This window comes from Arachis ipaensis, chromosome B7 (assembly GCF_059453495.1).
Source record: "Arachis ipaensis isolate K30076 ecotype BB chromosome B7, ASM5945349v1, whole genome shotgun sequence".
Lineage (NCBI taxonomy): Eukaryota > Viridiplantae > Streptophyta > Magnoliopsida > Fabales > Fabaceae > Arachis > Arachis ipaensis.
Window position 1 is genome coordinate 50,560,846 of NC_142442.1, and position 25,428 is coordinate 50,586,273.

The 25,428-nt window shown below is 38.2% G+C and overlaps 1 protein-coding gene across 1 annotated transcript; it reads right to left on the minus strand.

Annotated features, from left to right (window-relative positions):
- Positions 1-2,816: 2,816 nt before the first annotated feature.
- LOC148551127 (protein FAR1-RELATED SEQUENCE 5-like) lies at positions 2,817-3,218 on the minus strand. The gene has a single exon (XM_088494713.1). The coding sequence runs from the start codon at positions 3,216-3,218 to the stop codon at positions 2,817-2,819; it is 402 nt and encodes a 133-aa protein (XP_088350839.1).
- Positions 3,219-25,428: the final 22,210 nt, after the last annotated feature.

Below are 25,428 nucleotides of genomic sequence, written 5' to 3' on the forward strand. Positions count from 1 at the left end.
ATTTTCAATGTGAAAGGTAAGCATAAAGTAACTAATTAAGAAAGGCATTATATTAATACCATTGGTTCATCTTCAGCATTTGAGTATTCGGCGGGTGAGTCCTCCTTGACGAGTAATGGACATGTCCTAACGAAATGCCTGCTTGACTTACAATGTGAACATCTTCGCCTCTTTTGGCCTTTTGGAACCTTTTTTGGAGCCCCTTTTGACTTTACAACAGTTGGATCACCTATTAGCGCTGACATGGGGGAAAACCTCGCTTGTGCATCACTTTTATTTTGCACCTTCGAAATTAACTTAAGTAACTCACCGGAGATTTTCCTATAGTCGGCTGAATTTTTTGAAGAAATATCACAAAGCTTCCAACAAATTGATGTCATTGCACCACATCTAAGTGTGGGCACTATATCATTAGCGGAGTCTTGCTCGGCAATTGAGCATATAAAATCACTCTTTGCATCTCTTGTCCATCTTTTCAGGATAAGAGATGTAGGGACGCATTTTGCATTGCGATGCTTCAAGATCCCAAAGATGTGGGAGCACAGTAATCTACGAGTCTCAAATAGCCTGCACTCACACGCAAACAGGTCCTTGTCTTTATTGTAAGATACTTTAAATTGCCATTGCTGATTAAAATACTCACTCGTGTTGTACTCAACAATGTCTCTACTGTTTGGGCATTTAGTCACATTTAAGGCACCTGCTGCTTCTATATCATCTTTCACAAGTTTGAAAATATTTCTAGTATAAAGTTCAGTAGCTTGTTTCTCAAAACTTTCCAAGCACGTAGTCAAAACAGGAAACTTATAAAAGGTTTCAAAGTCAGCAGTAAGATGGTTGTTTCGGTAATGCCTTAGTACTTCACTAAATTTATGCATGAATTCAAGGAGACTGGTTTTACTGTCAACATAGTTCTTCAATAATGAATGAATTCCCTCACACTGTGATGTAGTTTGATAAACCCCAATTTTGTGGTTTATCATGTAAGTAATTTAGGGAATTTTATCAACTTTTCTTACATTTATTCAATGAAATAGTATGGTTTTGTAATTCTCCCTTAATTTGTGCTTAAATGTAAAAACATGCTTTTTAGGCATTTAATTTGCTAGTTTTAATTCACCTTTGATTCCACTAGATGCCTTTATGTGTTTGTTAGTGAATTCAGGTTGAAAAGGGCTAGGAATGGATCAAAGGAGTGAAGAGAAAAGCATGCAAAGTGAAGAATTCATGAAAATCAAGGATTAGGAATGCAATCAATAACACGCACGTGTGGAGGTGAAGTCTCATGGCAACGCGTACGCGTGGAAAGTAAAATGCCAAGCGACGCGTACGCGGGACCCATGCATACGCGTTACAGCTCGCACATGACTTCATTAAAGTGAAAACGCTAGGGGCAATTTCTGAGCTTTCCAGGCCCAAATCCAACTCATTCCAAAGACTATTTCATGCAGAATTCAAGATTGGACAAGGGGGGAGCACTTAGATTAGTTATGATGACCCTTTAGTTAGTTTTCTAGAGAGAGAAGCTCCCTCTTCTCTCTAGAATTAGGTTAGGTTTAGGTTAAATTCTCTTAGATCTAGGTTTAATTTCTTATCTTCATCTTGTTTTCTTTACAATTCCTTGTTGTAGTGTCTTGATTTTACTATGTTCTCTTGTTAATTTCTCATTTTGGTCATTTTTATATTGTGAACACTCTTGTCAATTTAAATTTCCTTTAATGCAATTTGAGGTAATTCATGTTCAATGTTGTTTAATTGAGTTGTTGTTATTGTTTCCTTGCAATTGGATAGTTGTAGATTAAATGTTCTTGTTGTCAATTTACCATGCTTTCCTTTTATACCTTCCAAGTGTTTGACAAAATATTTAGGAGGATGTTAGAGTAGATCCTTGAGCATTCTTGGCTTGGAAAGAGAAATTAGGCAATCTTGAGTCATTAATAACAAATTTAGATTAGTGATCTAGGGTTATTAGTTAATATTATTTTCATTGACTTTAACCTCTTGCTAATTCAATTAGTAGGTTGATTAGGACTTTTGGATCGAGATTAACTAGTCTTAATTGACTTTCTCTCATGTGAAGATAATTTTGTACCCTCTTCCATTGTTAGAGACGACCAATTGAGATAAACTCTTGATAAATATTGTATGATCATTAATGACTAGGATAGAAAGCTTAACTCTCAACCCTTGCCATGAATGTCTCTCTTGAGTAATTGTTTGATTTACATTTCTTGCACTTTTACCACCCCAACCCCCTTTTGATTCCATAACCAATAATACGCATACCTCACTGCAACTCCTTGAGAAGACGACTCGAGGTTTAAATACTTCGGTTATTTTTATTGGAATTTGTACATGTGACAAACAAATTAAATTTTGATTGAGTATTGTTTGTTGGTTTAGAACTATACTTGCAACGAGATTTCATTGAGAAATTCTATACTGACAAATTATTCCTTTCATCATAGTTCTTATGCGGCCAAAGAAGTGCTTTGTCAAATATGCGGTAGCGCACTTCATTTTGTCATTATAAATGCCCTGGACCCATTCATTCTCGGCAAGTCTGTATTTGGATATGATCTCGCTCCATCTCTCTTCAAATATTTGTACAGTAAACTGTCCATACAATAATACATTAAAATCGTCCCCAAAATGCTTGTTTTTTATATTCTGTACCGCATTACGATGGAGATGCCATGCACAAAGGCGGTGTAGTATACCAAGAAATACTTCTAAGATAGCCTCTCTCATAGCACGGTCTCCATCTGTCACAACAACTCCGGGTAGTTTTCTTGACATGATTTCCAAAAATTCCTTCAGTGCCCCTTGAAAGTTTCAGACCTTTCATCTGAGAGCAGGGCGCATCCAAAGATAGTTGTTTGGCCATGGTGGTTAGTCCCTGAAAATATGACTAAGGGCTTATTGTAGACATTTTTCTTGTAAGTGGTGTCAAAAGCGAGTACATCGCCAAAACATTCGTAATCAACAATGCTTGCTCCATCAGTCCACGCCAAATTATCCAACCTACCATCCTTTAAGGTAAACTTTTCTAGAAATAATGGGTCATTGTCTGCCTTGGACAACAGATAGGCCAACACAGCAAATGCATCATCGTCTTTCACTTTGCCACACCTAGTCTTACTAATGTGGTTATGTAAGTCTTTGCTGGTAAGACCCACTTTATCGTATCCACCTTTTTGGGAAACCATGTAACCCATTATGTGGCAAGTTTTAACACCACATGTTCGCAAGCTGTCTGCTTGTATTTTATCGGTCTCATTAAGCCCACGATTCGCGGCAATAAGATGTCTGTACTTAGGTGGACACAGTGGATGATTGTGTTCACTCTCAAAGACACTGACTTTCCATTTACCCATTCTATAGTGACGAATGAACCGAATCCTCGCCCTGCACTTGACACGAGTAATTGCCCCATGCTCCCTTTGTCGATTGTTCCTTTAAGGTGCTTCCAATGTCTTTCTCCTACTTTATTGCAAACCAACTGTCTTGTATTAATGTTGCCATTAGCATCTACTGTCTTCAAGTCTTTTCGGGACACAAATCCATAGCACTTGACATATTTGGCATAAAATTCACAAACTTGAGATTCTGTATCAAACACCAGTTCCCATATGTCTTCGATGGTCAAATCAGTTATCAACTTTTCAAAACCATCAGCATTAATTATATCTGCCTCTGCTTCATCTACAGTTACATCTACCATATCATCACTTTCATCGGAACTGCACTCATACTCAACACTTAAATCCTCAGATTGATCACTATTCTTATACGACTCTTTGCCATCATTCTCCATGACTGAACTTAAAATTTTAATATGTTAGGTACTAAATAAATGCTAGGAGAATGGAATAGGTAAAATGAACTCAATTTTTCATGATTAAAATTATTGGTCAATCAAATTCTATGAAACCTAAGAGCTACAAGTGCATAAAAATGTTATTTATATGACAACCAAGAGTTACGAAAAAAATTCTCTGACTTATTAAGTTTCTATGGTCTTTCTTTTGAAAACAAGAATACAACAGATTCAAATTAATATGAAAGAAAATTGAGTATGATCTACTATAATTTTCTTTTTATTCTTTTTGCACTTTTTCTAGTGATAAAATTCACTCAATGCACCTATTTTATTTCAACTACCCTATTCTAAGATCACAATTTTAGTCACATGCTTCTCTGATAACTTACCCACGTGAAAAGTGTTCTATTTGATAAGGTAAGGATAACAATAATGTTAGATATTAGATAAATCTATATGAGATAATAATAAGTGAAATTTTTTTTCATTATTTATAAAGATTATATAGAATGTGATGAAGGATCCGTGACAATGATTTCATAGGATCTTCACTGTAGTTGAATAAAGTTGGGGTTACAAGTTACATACATATATACAACTAATTAATAAGCAGGAGTTAATAGCTCTATTTGGAGGTTGGCTAGAAAGCAGGGTTAGAATGAATGCAATGTGAGCATGCATGGGGTTGTGCCATGCTAAGGTTGGCGGCGATGGCCCCTTTTTCTAATATTAAATGCACACTATATATTACAAGCTAGGCAAGTAGCTGGCTCTAGTCTTTTTCCTTATTCATAGCAGTACTACTAAGGCTTAGTTTGGTAAAACTTCTACATTTTGAAAGTAGCTTATGAAAGCTGTCTTTTAAAAGACAGCTTTTTAAAAGCTGCAGCACTTGTGTTTGGTAAAATCAAATTAAAAATGACTTTTAATAAGCACAAGCATCACAATTGTGTTTGGTAAAACATCTTTTAAAAGTTAAAAAAATTATAATAAACATGTTTATAACGAAGAATAATTTATTTTTTTAAATTCTTTAAAATCTTATATAATATTTTAAAATAAAAAATTCATAATAAACATAAATATAATAAATAAACTCTTTTATTTTTTAACTTTAAAATTTTACATAAGTATCATAAAAATTTATTTTATGCTAAACATCATCATTAAAAATACTAAATTACTTAACTCAAATTTTAGAGACTAATAGTTCAAATTTTAGAGACTAATAGTTTAAATATTTACTCCTGATTCCAGATGCAAAATCAAAACAGACAAGGGGATCAAAATCAATAAATTGGGGAAAAAACTAATCAAAATACATTATTTATATATAAATAAAGTAAGGAGATCAACAATCTTCAAGTAGGCAAAGAGCAATAATGCTAAAGCAAAGCAGAAATCTTCAAATCAAAGCATCAATATTGAAAGCATTTGCACTTATGTAGTTATGTTAGCAAATGATAGATATCAAAAGGCATCTTCATCCACAAGGATCCACCAAAACCCAGATCAAATCACAGTGAAAGGAAGCATTTTTAGGCAACCCAGATGAAAAGATAAGACCCATAAAAGGAACACAGGTAGAAGTAAGAACCTTGCTGGGTACAAAGGATGATGGGAGAGTAACTTGTGATTACATTAATACATAAGTCCCTCCTCTTCTCCCACGAATTGGGACTATCTTCTGCTTGATCATCATGAAGTTTGAAGGTCATCACAGTCAAAGAAACACTCATCATTCTCTCTCTCTCTCTCTCTCTCTCTCTCTCTCTCTTCACTCTCTCTGTATGACCGTGTTTTCCTCTATTTAGTTCTCTTCGCTTTCTCTCTCTCTCTCTCGCTCTCTCTCTCTCTTTTCACTTCACTTTCTCTGTATGACCGTGTTTTCCTTTATTTAGTTCTCTTCGCTTTTGTTAATGTTCCATAAAATGGCGTTCACTATGCCATGATTTCCCACTTTCTAGAAAATATAACAGCAAGATTAGAAAAAACTTCATTTGAAAATTTTCATTTAGTGTGAATTTTCTTAAAAATCATTATGGATCGAATACTTGTGTTGAATCTATAGTAACTAATTTCAAAGTTCCAAAAAGGACATCCAGTAATCCAATTAAAGTGTTAACTTCATAAAGGTTGACTCCACAAAATGCTATGTGCCTATGTTAATGAATAATCAATAATCCTAGTGAGAAAGATACTAGTTATACAATAATCAATAATCATAGGTCATAACTTTGCAATCCTAGTCGTGGGTTGTTTCTGTATATTGTTGAGTTTCATGTGTATGACTTGACAATTGAATATTTATGTATCATACCCCAGTTTTAGAATTCACAAAGTAAGGATTTTAGCTTCAATATTTGTTAACATTTGACAAGTTCAAAATTCAACAACCTGAAATTCAAGAGGAATCTGGGTATGTTTGTTCGAATGTCAATATTTGTTAATATTTGTTCAAATTAGTTCACTTACTATAGTTATGGTTTTAGTATAAGCATAACAAAGCAAAAGGTAAAATGTAATAATTATCACATAACTTCAGAGAGAAAAAGTGTAGTTTACTCTTATAGAATGAAAATTACACATAGAACTATTGAAAAAAGGCAAATCTAAAATGAAAAAGCTTTCTTGGAGGCCGGACTTAGAAGATGAGCAGAAAGAAAGACAATCAAAAGTAGCAATAGAAAGATAAAATCACTCAACAACAGGAAATTGAAGAAATCGAAGAGTCATCCAATAAATCTAAGAAGTGACATTGTTGATGACGACGATGATGAAGATCAAATAATCATTCAACAACTCAACAATTACAACACAACAACAAATATTATAACAACATTTGAACATAAATTTTAGAAATTAAAAGGAAGAAATCATAGGGAGGGAATTACCGGAAGGGAGAGGCTAACGACAGTGATGAAGAATGAGGAAGACGGCAAAGAAGATGGCGAGAAAGACGGAACCAGGAGGAAGGCGACGCTCTCTGGAACCAGGAGGAAGGTGACGCTCTTTGGAACGCACAAGATGGCGATGCTCTATGACGTGACGATGACCTCGATTGCGAGACCAGAGAGGAGATAGGGAGAGATCTTGAGTGCGACGCCACAGTGAGACAGATGAGAGAGATCGAGCTCCAGTGGGAGAGAGAGAGACAGAGAGAGACAATAGGTAGAGAAGAGAAGAAGATGAAGAATATTGGAAACCTTCAGAGGCGTGATTCAATGAGAGGGTTTCTGAAACCCAGATGAAGAGTAAATTTGATTTTTTATTTTTTAATATGTTTTTGTTTTGTTGTTTAAATTATTTGAAACTATAAAATTAGGATTAATTGAATTCTAAAATTTGATTAATTTAAAAGAATATTTTTGTCTAATCAAATAAAGTAAAGATGTTTAAGACTTTTTATAAACTAAACAAGTAACTATAACTAAGACAAAGCAATCAAAATTTTTGGGTTTTCAAATATGAATGATAAAAGCAACTCTTGGCTAAGCATGGGAATTGAGATCGCCATCCTTGTCTCCATCACTTGGGTTTGAGGTGGATGTGAATATTTCGGGTTCCTCCATGCTAGGGGTAACACAACGCAGAAGCTTCTTGATATAAGTGTATCAGCGTTGGTTGCGCCGCTCATATCTATCAATCTTCCGGTGTAGATCTTCTATCCTTTGATGTGTGGATCTTTGCCGTGGTGATGATGATGAGGTGGAAGGAATAGTAGATGGAAGGGCTATGTCAAGGCTTGGGTTGTTCATGGGAAGATGTAAGTATTTTCCGCTTGGGACCACATTGCCCTTAGCCGGAATTATAGCCTTCGTATCCATATCTTCCCAAGGAACACCCGCAGCAGCAACTAGATCGGATACCAATGCTGGAAATGGCAAATTGCCCCGGGCGTGGACTTGTTCCATCGCTTGCTTGACAAGAAGTGGAATGTTCACCGGTCTCTCTGTGAGAATGCACCAAACAAGCAAAGCGAGATCCGCCGTGAAGGATGACTTGTGGGTGCTAGGTAGCACATAGTGGGATAGGATCTAGGCCCAAGCTCTCGCTTCTACAGTGAGAAAACATGCGTCAATGCACTTGGGCCTCATCCTGAATCGACCATGGGTCCAAAATGTCTCTGGTTCAGCAATGACTCAGAGGATCGAGTCCCAATCAAATCCAAACTTTTCTCGCTAATGTAAGACCTCTTGGTAGCCATCTATGTCACTTGGTACTGGTAAAACATTAAGCACATGCTGAATAGCCTCTTTTGAAACTGAGACTTACTTCCGACGCACGTATACCGATTGAAGAGAGGGTAGATGGTAGTTAGTGTAGAATTCTACCACCCACGAGAGGTTGACTTCTTGTGGTTTTCTCAGAAGAAACTCCCATCCTCGCCGTTCAATGCGGGGTAGAATACAAGGAGCAACCTTGTCCCGTGGAGCGAGTAGATACTCAGCATGATAGTTCCTCTCAACCATGGTAGGGAACATAAGTTCACAAAAGCGGTTGGGGAACCTTGAAGAATCCTTTGCCGGTTTGCTCTTCTCGTTTTCATCAATAGGAGCGGTTGCCTTCGCCTTCTTAGATAGGGGTTTGGCTCCTAATGAAGAGTGCGCCTTAGAGTTTGACCTTTGGGGTGCCCTCTTTGCGGCCGGTTTCCTTGAAGCTTTTTCCTTGCCTTTCTTAGTGGCCATCCTGAAAAAGGGAGGGAAAAAGGAAAGCATTAATCCCAAAGAATCATCTCAACAAAAATATGCAAGTGAAATATAGTGCCCAAAAGAAATATTGCAACAAGGTAATCATAGAGACATGGGTCACAACACTTCGCATGGGATGCAAGAGAAAGTAAAGCATACAATATGGCATGAGAAGAATAATCTCGAACATCCATAACAAAGAGCAAATCATGTTCAATGAGTATCTAATTAGCAAGCAATAAGCAAAGTGGACTCAATGCACTTAGAAGAGAGAAAGTAAGTGAGGAGGAAGCACCAAATTGAAGATACATGATTAAAATAAACCAAAATGGCATTCGTGTATTTTCTCGAACACTTGGTGTGCAATTATCAAGCAATGAGCAATTATGAGATACTCAACCAATTTGAATCTCAAAAATGAAAGAACAATCAACATAACATCATTTACATGACAAAGACAATGAGAGACAACAAGAAGATCTATTAAAGCAAATTAAAACTCAAATTCAACATCCATGGAAAAATAAGAAAAAGGAAAAGTAAGCAAACAAAAAAGCAAGTAATATAATCATGTAACTAAAAGAGAAAATAAGTAAATCAACAAGAAAAATTTAACTAGAAGAAGAGATTATGCAAAGAAAGTAATAGATGAGATATGGAAGAAGTAGAACCTTGAGAAGTGTAAAATAACAAGGTGGAGTTTTCTTTTGTGAAGATGAGAAAGGAAGAGATAAAAGAGATGTAGGGCCACCAGAAGTGGTGGTGGTCGCCGGTAATTAGCCGAAGACGGTGGTGGTAGATTGTGGAGAAGAAAGAAGAGAAGAGGGGTGATGGGGAAGGAAAAAGAAAGAAATAAGAAAGAAGGTGGGAGAGGGGTAGAAGCAGGGCGCGCAGCTTTAAAACTGGTTCGCGCGACCGGGGCGCGCGTGGACGGTACGCTGGAGCGTCGGTGAAGGTGGAGCGAGGGACGCATACGCATCATTGGCGCATACGCGCGAAGTTGGTTAGGCTCCTGGCACAGGGTTGGCACAAAGTAGGCCTAAGTCTCGGGTAATTTGTACCAGAGTTGGCATGCAGCACAGGCGCGCGGACGCGCACAGTGCGCGGACGCGTGCATGAGTGGATTGGCGATCGGCGCGGACGCGCGCTGTGCGCCGGCGCTTCGGTATGGGCACAGGCTAGGCACAAGTATGACACAACTCTTTGGTTTTTGTACCAGGGAGTTTTTATAGCGCCATCGGCGCGCGCGTGCACAGTGTGCTTGCGCGTCGATGGCCAATTTGCAAGGAGCGCGCAGGCGGCACGTACGGTGACACGTGGGTGCCTAGCACGAAATGGGCACAAGGTGGGCATGACTCTCGGGTTTTTGGCCCAAGAGTAAGAATTGCGCCACCGGCGAGCGCGCGCACAATGCGCTCGCGCGCGGATGCCCTTTTTCCTTTCTTTTTTTTAAGCACAACATAGAAAAAGCTATTCTAACACATTTTTGGCAGGTGTTCAAGCTAGTAGGCAAGAAAACACTTATAAATTCATGCACCATTCAAGACAAAGTATTTTCTCTAACTTCATAATTCATCCATACCAAAATGATGAAAACTATATGAACATCCTATCTATCCAACAAGATCAACAAAGCTAGCATTCCTATGCAATCAACAACATCAAAAAGTCACAAAATATACAAAAATCTAGAGCTACAAACAAGAAGGTATTCACAAGGAGGATCTTACCACGGTGGGGTGCCTCTTACCAAGCACTTTTCTTTAACGTCCTTAAGTTGGACGGTCCTTTGCTTAAGCTTCCTCTCCCTTTGGTGCATCCTCAAGTAGGAGCACTTCCACTTCTCTTGGTGACTTGTAGCCATGGTACTTCTTCACTCTATGTCCATTCACTTTGAAAGTTGTGTCACTTTGAGGTTCAAACAATTCTACCACTCCATAGGGCTTTATCTCCTTCACCTTGAAGGGTCCTTCCCATCTAGAACAGAGCTTGCCAGGCATAAATTGCAGCCTCGAGTTGTAGAGGAAAATCTCATCACCTTCTTGAAAATCCTTCTTCTGGATGTGGTGATCATGAAAGGCTTTAGTCTTCTCTTTGTATATCCAGGCATTCTCATATGCCTCAATCCTCAAGCACTCGAGCTCCTCTAGTTGTAATTTTCTGGCCACACCCGCCTTGGTGAAATCCATGTTACACTGCTTTACCGCCCAATAGGCTCTATGCTCAATTTCCACCAGAAGGTGGCATGCCTTACCATAGACGATCCGGAAGGGACTCATCCCTAATGGAGTCTTGTTGGCCGTTCTATACGCCCATAGTGCATCTCCTAACCGGAAGCTCCAATCCTTCCTTTGTGGATTTACCACTTTCTCCAAGATTCTCTTAATCTCCCGGTTGGACACTTCCGCTTGCCCGTTGGTCTGTGGGTGATAAGCAGTGGCAACCTTATGCAATACCCCATAGCGCTTGAGCAGTGCCTCTACTTTCCTGTTACAAAAGTGGGATCCTTGGTCGCTCACGATTTCTCGTGGCGACCCATAACGGCATACAATGTGATTTCTAACAAAAGAAACGACGGTATTGGCGTCGTCAAGGTAGGTATGTATTGCTTCTACCCACTTTGACACGTAGTCAACCGCTAACAGAATATATAGATACCCACTTGAGTTGGGAAACGGTCCCATAAAGTCAATGCCCCATACATCAAATATCTCACAGAACAATATAGGTTGCTGAGTGAAGAACAAAACTCTCGCGCGATCTAGAATTTTCACGAATAAATTCCCGTTGTAAGTATAGCTTCTAGACCGACAAGAATTCCTTTCTTACAAAAGTTTTGGTTGTCACAAGTAACAAACCTCTTTGAAATTGATAACCGAAGTATTTGACCTTGGGTTGTCTTCTCAAGGAACTGTAGGGAGGTGTTCTTATTAATGGTTATGAGTCTTGTAGATTGGGGGTTTTGAAAGTAAGGAACAAGTAATTTAAATGACAAGTAAAATAAATAAATAACTATAAAATAAACTCTTGGCAAGGTATGAAAATTCGGAAGTCCTATCCTAGTTACTCTTATGAGAATTGAGTTTAACCCCACTTAGTTAACCTTTACAAAAGCTAGGGAAAGTCAAGTGGACTAATTAGTTAGATTCCCAAGTCCTAGCCAACTCCTAAGGAAAGACTAGAGTTAGTGGAATTCCAGTCAATTAGAGGAATTAATTAACAATCACGATAAGTTTAATAACTCAAGATCCTCCAGTTAATCAATTAAAGCCAAGAATACACAAAAGCTAAATAAGAATCATAAATCTGAAATACCTCAATTCATATCAAATAAAGAAAATCATAACATGAATGGTTCATAAGCCAATTTGGAAAAGAAGAGAATCAATAAGAAAAATAAGTAAACCAAAGTACTAGAATAAATAAAAGTAGAAGATAAACTAAATTAAAAGAACATTGAACCTGTGATAAAGAAGAAATAATCCTAAATCCTAAAACTAAATCCTAAGAGAGATGAGAGAACCTCTCTCTCTAAAAACTACATCTAATCCTAAAATTATAAATTATGAAAGCATGAGCTGATATATTTGAATGGATGCATTCCCCCACTTTATAGCCTCTAATCTGTGTTTTCTGGGCCAAAAACTGGGTCGAAAACAGCCCAGAAGTCGCTGGAGAAGAAATCTGCCATGCTGATTTTCGTCACTGCGATGCGTCCGCGTGGAGTGCGCATTCGCGTTGCCTAGCGTCAGGGCAACTATGACATATTATATATCAAATCGAAGCCCCGGACGTTAGCTTTCCAACGCAACTAAAACCGCGTCGTTTGGACCTATGTAGCTCAAGTTATGACCGTTTTAGTGCGAGAGGGTCAGGCTGACAGCTTTGCTGTTCCTTCAACTTCTTGTATTCCTTCCACTTTTGCATGCTTCCTTTCCATCCTCCAAGCCATTCCTGCCCTGTAATCTCTGAAATCACTTAATGCATATATCAAGGCATCGAATGGTAATAAGAGAGGGTTAACCATATCAAAATTAAGACCAAAGAAGCATGTTTTCAATCATAGCACAAAATCAGGAAGGAAAAAGTAAAACCATGCAAATAGTATGAAGAAGTGGGTAAAGAGTTGATAAAAACCACTCAATTGAGCACAAGGTAAACCATAAAATAGTGGTTTATCAACTTTCCCACACTTTAACATTAGCATGTCCTCATGCTAAGCTCAAGAGAAGCTATAAGGGAGTGAAGGAGAATGGTAGAATTTATGAAATGCAACCTATCTATATGAATGCAACTATATGCAAAAATGTTTCTACCTGCTTGGTTAAAAGTAAACAAATCTTTTAAGAACAAATATAAACTGGATTTCATTGATTCAAATTACAAAATAAAGTACAAGTAAACTTGCAAAAGAAAATAGCTCATGAAAGCTGGGAACAAGGAATCGAGCATCGAACCCTCACTGGAAGTGTATGCACTCTAATCGCTCATGTGTTTAAGGTTCGATCTCTCAATTCTCTACTAATCTTGCTTTCTAAGGCTTGCTCTTCATCTAACAATCAACATAAATTTAATGCATAAAATACACATATCAAGAGGTCTTTTAAGGGTTGTAATGGGGTTAGGGTCAAGGTAGGATTGTATTTGGCCAAGTGGACTAAAATCTGAATCCTTAATTAACTTAAACTTTTCACCTAACTTAGACAATCCATGTAATCATAATACAATATCTAACCATCCATTAACCATGTTTTCCACATATTCATGCATTCTAATTTCAAGTACAGTACATATGCATTGCTTTCACCACTTACTTTGGGGCATTTTGTCCCCTTTTATTTTTTTTATTTGATCCTTTTTTCTTTTCTTTTTCTTTTCTATTTTATTTTATTTTATTATTATTATTATATTTTTTCTCAATGCATATGATTAAATTATTGGATGCATGAATCATGTCCTAAACATTTCTTTCACATTTTCAGAAAATCCTAACATACTCAATTCTCAAACCAAATGTTTCCAAATTCAACTTTCCCACACTTAATTTATGAGCACTCTCACTAGTCTAAGCTAACCAAGGATTCAAATTAAGGACATTATTGTTTTCCGCTTAGAGTTAATGATGTGCTAAAGTAAAGAACAAAGGGGTATAATAGGCTCAAATTGGTTTACAAAGGATAATGAAAGGTAAGGCCATATGGGTATGTAAGCTCAGTGAAACAAAGGCCTCAATCATGTAAGTGTATGCATACATCAAACAATGAAAATATAGAATCAAGCAAGACAAAGATTACAATTTTAGAGAGAAAAATACACACTAAAACAAAAGTTTGGTTGATAAAATGCAACCAATTCAAATAGGCTCAAAATCTCACAGGTTTTGTGTGTTCGAGCTCTAAACTATGTTCCCAAAATAATATTTCTTCAAACAAGTTTTTTTCAAAAAGTTTTAATTCAAATTAGTGAAATGCTATAAAAAGTTTCTTGAAAAAGAAAATATTACTTCAACCAAGTGGTAAAATATGCACAAAATCAAACAAATATGCAATCAAATATGCAAATGCAACAATTAATTTAACAAAGAAAATTAAACATTGGTGTTGAGATAGAAGAGTAACTAACCCATGGAGATCGGTATCGACCTCCCCACACTTAAAGATTGCACCGTCCTCGGTGCATGCTAAGATGTGCAAGTGGATGGGGGTTGTGGTTCCTCAGCTGGGGCTCTTTTTGTTCCTTTCCTTGCCGGTGGTTTGGGAGTAGCTTTCTCTTTACCATTCTTGGTGGCCATCCTGAAAAGGGAAAAAGAAAGTAACTCTTAAAGCTAAGGGTTAGAGCAAGGAAGAGAGCGGGAAAGGTGGTAATCAATGCACAATAAAGAAGAATGACGTTAACACATGGTCATGACTACATGTGAAAAGTTCATCAAATGGAAATATAGCAAGTGCATGTAATGACAATTAAATGCAAGATATTTATTGGCATGCTGGCAAAGGCATGAGTAGCATAGATCAAGCATTCAATGTCCAAGTTAGATTACCAAGTCTTTCAAACTAATAACATGTTTGTAATAACAATTATATTTAAGTAATAAAATATAAAAAGGGTTTTGTGAAAAGCAAGCATTTAGAGTAGTAGAATAAAAGAAATCTAAATATAGTTCACAATGCCATACAGGCGTTTTCACAAACACATAGCATGTATGGTAAATAAGTTATTGAATGTATTAAATTGAACATGAAAGAAACCCTTTAAAAAGTAATATATAATTGTCAAACAATTTCTTTAATAATCCACAAGCAAAATATATAAAATAATGACCTAAATAAATTTCTAACACCAATGAAAATAATGCAATGAATGAAAGTATGCAAATAAATTAAATGAAAATGGAAGTGAAAAGGGATGAGAATTTAAGGAGATGAAGTAAGAAAGAAAGAAGAAAGAAGAAAAGATAGAAAAAATTTAGGATTAGAAAAGAAAAGATAAGATAATTGGCGCTGATCTGGATAAGTTGTGCGGCGTAGGTGACGCGAGCGCATGGGTCACGCGTTCGCGCAGATAGCGCTTCTATGAAGTGACACGGACGCGTGGGTCACGCATTCGCGTGGAGTGATTTGTGCCATTAGCGCGAGGGCAGCCTCGCGGTCGTGCAACTCTTTGTTTTAAATGCAGTTTGCCCTCTGGGTGACGCGGTAGCGTGGTTGACGCGATCGCGTGAGTGGCCATACTTTGAAAAACGACGCGGATGATTGGGGCACGTGTTCGCGTGGTGGGGCTTATGCTTCTAGCACGGTTCCAGCCCCACTCCATCACAACTTGCTGCCATGCACCCTTTTTCGTCGATTTCACAGAGCCATGTGTTCGCGTGGGTGACGCGGACGCGTGGGAGGCATTTTTCCCACATGACGCGGACGCGTCAGCGACGCGGTCGTGTGGATCAATTTGTGCCAAAGGCACGCCTCCAGCCACGCTCTCGCATGACTTTCTGTTCACTTTTCTTTTCTTCCTAATGCACTTGTGACGCGGACACATCAGTGACGCTTACGCATCGCGTGCATTTTTTTTTGATGTAGTATGCAATATGCAGAATGCAGAATACAAATGCTGATAGGTTATGAATAATTCCAGGTTTAATAGAATAAAACAAAACAAACAAAACAAAATAAAATTAAAATTGAAAAGGAATGATCATACCATGGTGGGTTGTCTCCCACCTAGCACTTTTAGTTAAAGTCCTTAAGTTGGACAGTTGGTTAGCTCCTTGTCATGGCGGCTTGTGCTTGAACTCATCCTGAAACTTCCACCAATGCTTGGACTTCCAATAAGCTTTATCAATACCAGGTAGATTCTTTAAGCTTTGATGGAGTTCTTCACAAGCTTTGAGCTCCCAAATTTGATCCTCATGTATGCCTGGTGCCTGGATCCCAAATCTTGTTTCTGCACCCGTCTTCAAGTTGTTTATCATGATTCCATCCGGGTGGTTCAGCCTTAGAATTCTCACTGAAGCGTCCAAACAACTTCTTAGACCCATTCAATTGAGCTCTACACCAACCTTTGCATTTAAACTTAAAGCTTCCAACCATAATGAACCTTGCAGGACAATTCTTACCACTGACCATCTTCCTCTTACTCTTAATGCCACAAAGAGCTCTAAGTTGACCATCCGTCTCCAGTAGCCCATATTCAAGTGGGAAGGTAAAGGTCAAGGATAAGAATTTTAACCACTTAAACGTTGTGTTGGACGGTAATGACCTTGGTAGAGGTGTTTCTAATGAACTTGCAAGCTCCACTCCCTTGTGCTCTTCTCTAACAACTTCCACCTCCTTGTAAGCTTCTTCAATTTCAACCTCTTCTTCTTGGTAGGTTTCTTCCAATTCAATCTCTTTTTCACTGCTTTCAAAGGGCATGAGAGGTTGTGCTTCTTCTTCTTGAATCTCCATCTCTTGATCGACCTCTTCCAAGCCCTTAACCATGACATGCCTTGGAGGTTGTACACCCTCCTCAACATCAAATGCAACCGTCTTGGCAGGATGCTCTATGTCTTGACTTTTCCATGGAGGTTCAGCATCTCCCAAGTCTTCAACCATTTCTTCCTCTGCAACTATTGTGGCTTCCTCCACTTGTTCCAATACAAAGCCATGTTCCTCATTATCCACCGAAGTTTCTAGTGTCTCCTTCATGCTATGCTCTTCTTTTAATTCTCCACATGCAGCCATGGGAGTACTTTGAGTGCTCAGATGTTGGGAAGCTATTATATTTACTACCTCGGTTAAGGCAGTAGTGAGTTTCAGTATGCCCCTTTGCATCTTCACTTGTCCTTGAAGAAGAACACGAAGTTTGTCATCCATTGGAGATTGGGGTGGATATGAGGGTTCATTATTTTAGAGAAAAGGTTCATAATAGGAAGGTGGTTCTTCTTGATAAGGATATGGAGATGGTGAATATTGAGGTGGTGGTTCTGGGTGTGGTTCATATGGTGGTTGGTGTTGTGGATACATGTCAGGGTCATATGGTGGTGTTTGGTGGTAAGGGGCTTGTGAGTATGGTGGTTCAAAGTTATGTTGAGGAGATGGTTCATAAGCATATGGCGGGGCTTGTCGATAACTATAAGGGGGTCCACCATAGTCATCATCTTGGTACGCATCACAGAATGGTTGTTGGTTATAGTGCATTGGAGGGGGTTGTTGCCAAGAGGGTTGATCAAATCCTTGTGGCTCCTCCCATCTTTGATTGTTCCAACCTTGATGCCTGTTCTCATTGTAATTTTCTCTTCCTGCAACATAATTGTAACCAGACTCATAGCCAAAAGGGTGAGAGTTCATAGTAACAAATAAAAATTAAAAACAAAAATAAAAACAATTTTAAATTAAAAGGTTATTTAAATTTTGAAATTTGAATTTTGAAATTTAAAATTTTGAAATTTGAAATTTGAATTTTAAATTTTAAATTTTGATTTTTGAATTTTAAATTTTGAAAAAGTCAACAATATAAGATAAAGATTTGAAAAATATTTAAATTTTGAAAAGATTTTATTTTTAAAATTTTTAAATTTAAATTTTGAAATTTGAATTCTGAATTTTGGAATTTAAATATTGAAATTTGAAATTTGATTTTTGAAATAAGATAAGATAAGATTTTTAAAACGATATGATTTTTGAAAAATATTTGAATTTTGAAATTTAAAACTAAGATAAGATAAGATAAAAATTTTAAAATAAAAATCTGAATTTTTTTATGCAAATTTCGAAAATTCAATTAAAATAAAGAGAAAAGATATTTTTGAATTGAATGAGGAAAGAGAAAAATAATAAAATGATACCAAACTTAAAATTTTTAGATCAAAACGAAGAAAACAACTAAGAACAACTTGAAGGTCAAGATGAACACGAAGAACAAATTTTTTGAAAAAAAATTTTTAATAACTAAATAAAAATATAGATATATACCAAGAGATGATTGAGGCCATCATTTGAATTTTTCCTCACTTATCCCAAATTAGCATACCTTTTACATCACCTTTGTTAGCCCCCTTGAGCTTTTTAATCCCCTCTTGCTCTATAAACCACATTACTAGCCTTAAGCAGAAAAACAAAATAAAAATCTCGTGCAACGGCGCCATTTTGAAGAACGAAACTCTCGCGCGATCTAGAATTTTCACGAATAAATTCCCGTTGTAAGTATAGCTTCTAGACCGACAAGAATTCCTTTCTTACAAAAAGTTTTGGTTGTCACAAGTAACAAATCCCTTTGAAATTGATAACCGAAGTATTTGACCTCGGGTCGTCTTCTCAAGGAACTGCAAGGAAGTGTTCTTATTAATGGTTATGAGTCTTGTAGATTGGGGGTTTTGAAAGTAAGGAACAAGTAATTTAAATGACAAGTAAAATAAATAAATAACTATAAAATAAACTCTTGGCAAGGTATGAAAATTCGGAAGTCCTATCCTAGTTACTCTTATGAGAATTGAGTTTAACCCCACTTAGTTAACCTTTACAAAAGTAAGAGAAAGTCAAGTGGACTAATTAGTTAGATTCCCAAGTCCTAGCCAACTCCTAAAGAAAGACTAGAGTTAGTAGAATTCCAGTCAATTAGAGAAATTAATTAACAATCATGATAAGTTTAATAACTCAAGAGCCTCCAGTTAATCAATTAAAGCCAAGAATACACAAAAGCTAAATAAGAATCATAAATCTGAAATACCTCAATTCATATCAAATAAAGAAAATCCTAACATGAATGGTTCATAAGCCAATTTGGAAAAGAAGAGAATCAATAAGAAAAATAAGTAAACCAAAGTACTAGAATAAATAAAAGTAGAAGAGAAACTAAATTAAAAGAACATTGAACCTGTGATGAAGAAGAAATAATCCTAAATCCTAAAACTAAATCCTAAGAGAGAGGAGAGAACCTCTCTCTAAAAACTACATCTAATCCTAAAATTATAAATTATGAAACCATGAGCTGATATATTTGAATGGATGTATTTCCCCACTTTATAGCCTCTAATCTGTGTTTTTTGGGACAAAAACTGGGTCGAAAATAGCCCAGAAGTCGCTGGAGAAGAAATCTGCCACGCTAATTTTTGTCACTACGATGCGTCCTCATGGAGCGCGCTTATAGCATATTATATATTAAATCGAAGCCCCGGACGTTAGCTTTCCAACGCAATTGGAACCGCGTCGTTTGGATCTCTGTAGCTCAAGTTATGACCGTTTTAGTGCGAGAGGGTCAGGCTGACAGCTTTGCTGTTCCTTTAACTTCTTGTATTCCTTCCACTTTTGCATGCTTCCTTTCCATCCTCCAAGCCATTCCTGCCCTGTAATCTCTGAAATCACTTAACGCATATATCAAGGCATCGAATGGTAATAAGAGAGGGTTAAACATATCAAAATTAAGACCAAAGAAGCATATTTTCAATCATGGCACAAAATCAGGAAGGAAAAAGTAAAACCATGAAAATAGTATGAATAAGTGGGTAAAGAGTTGATAAAAACCACTCAATTGAGCACAAGATAAATCATAAAATAGTGGTTTATCACTGAGACATCTCATCCCTTTGGGACGTGTTTCCCGACTTCTGACACTGATGGCAAGACACATAGAACCGGTTAGCATCCTTGAATAAGGTTGGCCACCAGAATCCACAATCCAACACTTTTTTAGCTGTCCTTTGTAGGCCAAAGTGGCCGCCACATTCGAATGAATGGCAAGGTTCAAGAATAGGTTGAATTTTAGATTTTGGGACACATCTTCTAATTACATGGTAGTATTTAGAGTATTTAGAGTCATCCCAAAAGTGAGGGTCATCCCAAATGTAGTATTTAGAGTCACTCCTCAACTTGTCCCTTTGATTTTTAGAAAAGTTGGGAGGGAAGATTTTCGCAACCAAGTAGTTCGCGATCGGGGCAAACCAAGGAAAGCTATCCGACACAGCATGCAAACTATCCAATGGAATGAGTCATTGATCGGAAATGGATCAAATTTTAAATTCTCAAGGCGGCTTAAATGATCCGCAACCAAGTTTTGAGACCCACTCCAGTCCCTAATCTCAATGTCAAATTCTTGCAAAAGCAAGATCCAACGTATGAGTCTAGGTTTTGACTCATTCTTTGTCAATAAGTATTTTAAAGCTGCATGATCCATGTATACCACTATCTTGGACCCTAGCAAATAAGATCTGAATTTATCTAAAGCATGAACAATAGCTAGGAGTTCCTTTTCCGTAGTGGTATAGTTGGATTGTGCTGCATTCAGTGTTTTAGAAGAGTAAGCAATGACATAAGGGAGTTTACCATCGCGTTGTGCAAGCACGGCACCTACATCATGGTTTGACGCATCGCACATTATCTCAAATGGCAACGTCCAGTTGGGGCCTTGCACAATCGGTTCCGTGGTGAGAACTCTCCTTAGCTCTTCAAATGCTTTCACACATGCACTGTCAAACTCAAAGTCCACATCTTTTTAGATTAGGCGCGACAATGGCAAAGCAATTTTGCTTAAATCTTTGATAAAGCGCCTGTAAAATCCTGCATGTCCCAAAAATGAACGGACCTCCCTCACAGATGAGGGGTGAGGTAAAGTGGTGATAACATCGACCTTGGCCGGGTCTACAGAAATGCATTCATGAGAAACTACGTGTCCCAACACTATGCCTTGTCTTACCATAAAGTAACATTTTTCAACATTTAAGATAAGGTTAGTGTCAACACATCTAGCTAAGACCTTGGCCAAGTTCTCTAAGCAACAATCAAATGAAGTTCCATAAACACTGAAGTCATGCATAAAGACTTCCAGACAATTCTCCATTAGATCGGAAAAGACACTGGTCATACACCGCTGAAAAGTAGCAGGTGCATTACATAGTCTAAATAGCATCCTTTTGTAGGCAAAGGTGCCAAAAGGGCAAGTGAATGTGGTCTTTTCCTGATCTTCAGGAGCAATGTAAATCTAGAAGTAACCAGTGAATCTATCAAGAAAGCAATAATGGGATTTACCCACCAAACGGTCCAACATCTGATCGATAAAGGGCAAAGGGTAGTGTTCCTTCCTTGTGGCAGCATTCAACCTTCTATAATCGATGCACACTTGCCATGCATTTTGTACTCTTTTGGTGACCACTTCACCATTATCCTTTTTAACCGTAGTGATGCCCGATTTCTTGGGAATAACCTGGACCGGGCTCACCCATTCACTGTTAGAAATTGGGTATATGATACCCACATCAAGCAGTCTAGTGACCTCCTTCTTTACCACATCAAGGATGGTCGGGTTGAGCCTCCTTTGCGGTTGCCTAACTGGCCTAGCTCCCTCTTGGAGAAATATACGATGCATGCACTTGCGAGGGTCAATCCCCACAATATCAGCTAGGCTCCAACCAATTGCCTTCTTGTACTTTCTTAGGAATAATGACTGGAAACTTTTGGTTGTCCTCTAAGAAAGCATACTTCAAATGAGATGGAAGAGGCTTCAATTCACTCTCTGCCTCAAGCTGAGGTTCCTTTTCATCAAGCTCACGGAGTTCACTCTCAACAATTTTCTCTTGTTCATCCTCTTGGTCATCCGTCTCTTCAACAATAGGGTAGCATAGCTTGTTGTGGTCTTCTTCTTGCACTTCCGCTACCACTTCATCGATTACATCACATCGGAGAACGGAGTGCTCTTCGGGAGGATGCTTCACGGCTTCTTCCAAATTGAACTTGATAGTCTTGTCTCCAACCTCAAAGGAATATGTGCCGGTAAAGGCATCTAACTTGAATTTAGAGGTCTTAAGGAAGAGTCTACCAAGTAGAATGGAGGATGAGCTTCTATTTTCTGTTGGAGGCATTTCAAGGATGTAAAAGTCAACCAAAAAGACCAAGTCCTTGATTGCCACAAGTACATCTTCTGCTATTCCCATCACAGTGATCACACTCTTATCGGCTAAGGCAAACTTCGCCATCGACTTCTTTAATGGAGCTAAATTCAACCGCACAAAGATAGAAAGTGGCATGATACTTACGCAAGCTCCTAGATCACACATACAGTCATGAAAAGTGCGCCCACCAATACAACAAGACACCAAACAAGGTATGGTCACCACATTTCTTTGGAATAGGTTCCATCAAGGAAGAAATTGAACTACCCAAGGATAATGTCTCCAACTCTCCTATCCTATCCTTGTGTGTACACAAGTCTTTCAGAAATTTTGCATACTTCGGAATTTGTTGGATAGCATCAAGAAGTGGTATGGTTACCTCAACCTTCTTGAAGCATGTTCAAATCAAATTTCGGAGTCTTCTTTGCTTTCTTCACCAAGGAAGGGAATGGGATATGAATGGACTCATCCACTATAGCTTTCCTCTTGGGTTCCTTAAGGCTTGCTCCTTTTTCATCATACCTTTTGTTCACCTCCTCCTCTTCATGTGGAGCTTCAATGACCACCTCTTCTTCATGGATGTCTTCTATGACCCTAGGAGGTATCTCCTCCAATGTAGTCCCCGACCGTAGAGTGATGGCATTGAGACCGCCCCTGGGGTTTGGTTCGGGTTGGGAAGGAAGGCTAGAAGAGCTTGAGGGTTGGTTGGTGTTGTTGGAGGAGGACATGGACATCTTCAAAATCATGTCGGTAAGATTGGCCAATTGAGCGCCCATGGTATCGAATTGAGCCTTGTAGCTCTCGTCCCGTTTCTCCATAGCGGCTCTAAGCTCATCAAATTGATTGGTGGAAGATGAAGAGGATTGGTTGGATTGTTGTCTATGGTGTGGTGATTGGTATTTGGTGTAGTTGTTTTGGCTTTGGTTGTGGTGATTTTGGTTGGCTTGGTGGTTGTTGTTGTTGTTGTGGTATTGAGATGAAGATTGGTTGTTGTTGTAATGAGAAGAAGAGTTGTTCCATCTTTCCTTTTGATTGCTCCCTTGTGCATTATCCCTCCACCCTTGATTTTGATTACTACCATGAGAGTAGTTGTTTTGGCCTTGAGAAGGATAGGGCAGACGGTTATTATAGTTCACATTGGCCACGACAACGGCATGTTCCTCTTGAATTTGATGGCATTGATCGATGTAATGTGTGGTACTAGATCACAAACCACAAATTCTAGGAGGGCCTTCAAGTTGAGCAACTTGAGGAGGGGCTTGGATGGAGTAGTATTCCTTTTGATCTTTTTGTATTTGCGTGAGGATAGTGGTCATGTCCGCAAGCGCCTTGGTTAAGCTTGCTTCGGAAGGGGATGGTTCTACCACACCCTTGAGAGGATTACTTCTTACCCTTACATGTTGTGTAGCCTCGGCAACATCATTTATCAATTTCCAAGCTTCTCCTTCTATCTTATTTTTCGAAAGGGAACCGCCACTAGAAGTGGTAAGCAATCTTCTATCTTCCGCACAAAGAACTCCGGTGAAGTAACTAATGAGCAAGTGAGTGTTCAATCCATGGTGTGGACAAGATTCCAATAGCCTCTTGAACCGAGTCCAATACTCATACAAACTCTCTTGGTCTTTTTGCATTATACCCGAAATCTCCTTCCGGATGTAGTCGGTCTTCTCTGATGGGAAGAATTTATCTAGAAACTCTCTTCTCAAGAAATCCCAATTAGTCACAATCTTATCCGGTTGGAATAAAACCACATCTTTGCTTGCCCTTCAAGAGAGAAAGGGAAGGCAAAAACCATAATAGCCAACTCATCAGCTCCATGCCTTTGAGCCGTAGAACAAGTAACTTGAAAATCTCTTAGATGTCGGATGGGGTCTTGACCCGGCAACCCATGATACTTCGGAAGTAGATTTATCAAGCTACTCTTCAACTCAAAGTTTGGATCAAGGTTAGGATACCTTGCTTGCAAAGGTTGAAGTATGATATCTGGAGCTCCTTGCTCATGCAAAGTGATCCGTCGTGGCTCCGCCATGTATGGCTCACCTGTAGGATGCAAAGATGTATTAGTAGTGCCAACAGAAGAATAAGAAGTAGCAGACTCCAAGTCACTCTCAGTACCATCTAGTGATTCGGTATGTTCCTCAAGAGAGGCCAAAGTACTAGCCGTATAATCCAACCGCCGTCTAACTTTCCAAGCGTGTAACAAGGTTCTTTCAATCTCAGGGTCAAACTCGGCTAAGTTAGAATTCGGTTGAGACCGAGTCATCAAACTTGGGAGTCATAGCACACATGCAAAAGAAATCTAAATTATAGCTAAGTATTAAAAGAAAGTAAACTATATACAAGATTCACATATTCACATAACCAATATCAAGGCATATGTTGCAACCATTCCCCGGCAACGGCGCCAAAAATTTGATTGCCTCGAAGACTATGTGGTATAGAATTTCTCAATAAAATCCCGTTGCAAGTATAGCTCTACCCAACAACAATCCTCGAGTATCAAATTTAGAACGGAATTGGTTGTCACAAGTTCAACCCCAATAAAAGTAACCGAAGTATTCAAACCTCGGGTCGTCTCACAAGGAATGGGCAAACATGTGCTTCGACATTGGTTAGAAGTCCGGGGTTGTAAGTCATGAGCAAGAAACTAAACTAGGAATCTTAACAAGCAAGTAATCTTAGAATGCAAGAAACTAATTCAAACAATTAGAGTGAAATGTAAATAATTGCAAACTCATAAAATAACATCCAATGTAATTCTATTCTAAACTAAACAAGTAACTATAACAGATGAGCGGATAATTTATACGCTTTTTGGCATTGTTTTTAGTACATTTTTAGTATATTTTAGTTAGTTTTTATTATATTTTTATTAGTTTTTAAATAAAAATTACATTTCTGGACTTTACTATGAGTTTGTGTATTTTTCTGTGATTTCAGGTATTTTTTGGCTGAAATTGAGGGACCTGAGCAAAAATCTGATTCAGAGGCTGAAAAAGGACTGCAGATGCTGTTGGATTCTGATCTCCCTGCACTCGAAGTGAATTTTCTAGAGCTACAGAAACCAAATTGGTGCGCTCTCAATTGCGTTGGAAAGTAGACATCCTGGGCTTTCCAGCAATATATAATAGTTTATACTTTGCCCAATATTTGATGGCCCAAACTGGCGTTCAAATTCAGCATAGAAATTCTGGCGTCAAAACGCCAGAAACTGGCATAAAAGCTGGAGTTAAACGCCCAAACTGGCACAAAACCTGGCGTTTAACTCCAAGAAAAGCCTCTACACATGAAAGCTTCAATACTTAGCCCAAGCACACACCAAGTGGGCCCGGAAGTGGATTTCTGCATCATTTACTCATTTCTGTAAACCCTAGGTTACTAGTTCTCTATAAATAGGACCTTTTACTATTGTATTTACAGACTTCTACACACTTTTCATATTTGGAACTTATATGTTCACGTTTGAGGCTGGCCTCACGGCCATGCCTAGACCCTTTTGTTCTTATGTATTTTCAACGGTGGAGTTTCTACACACCATAGATTAAGGTGTGGAGCTC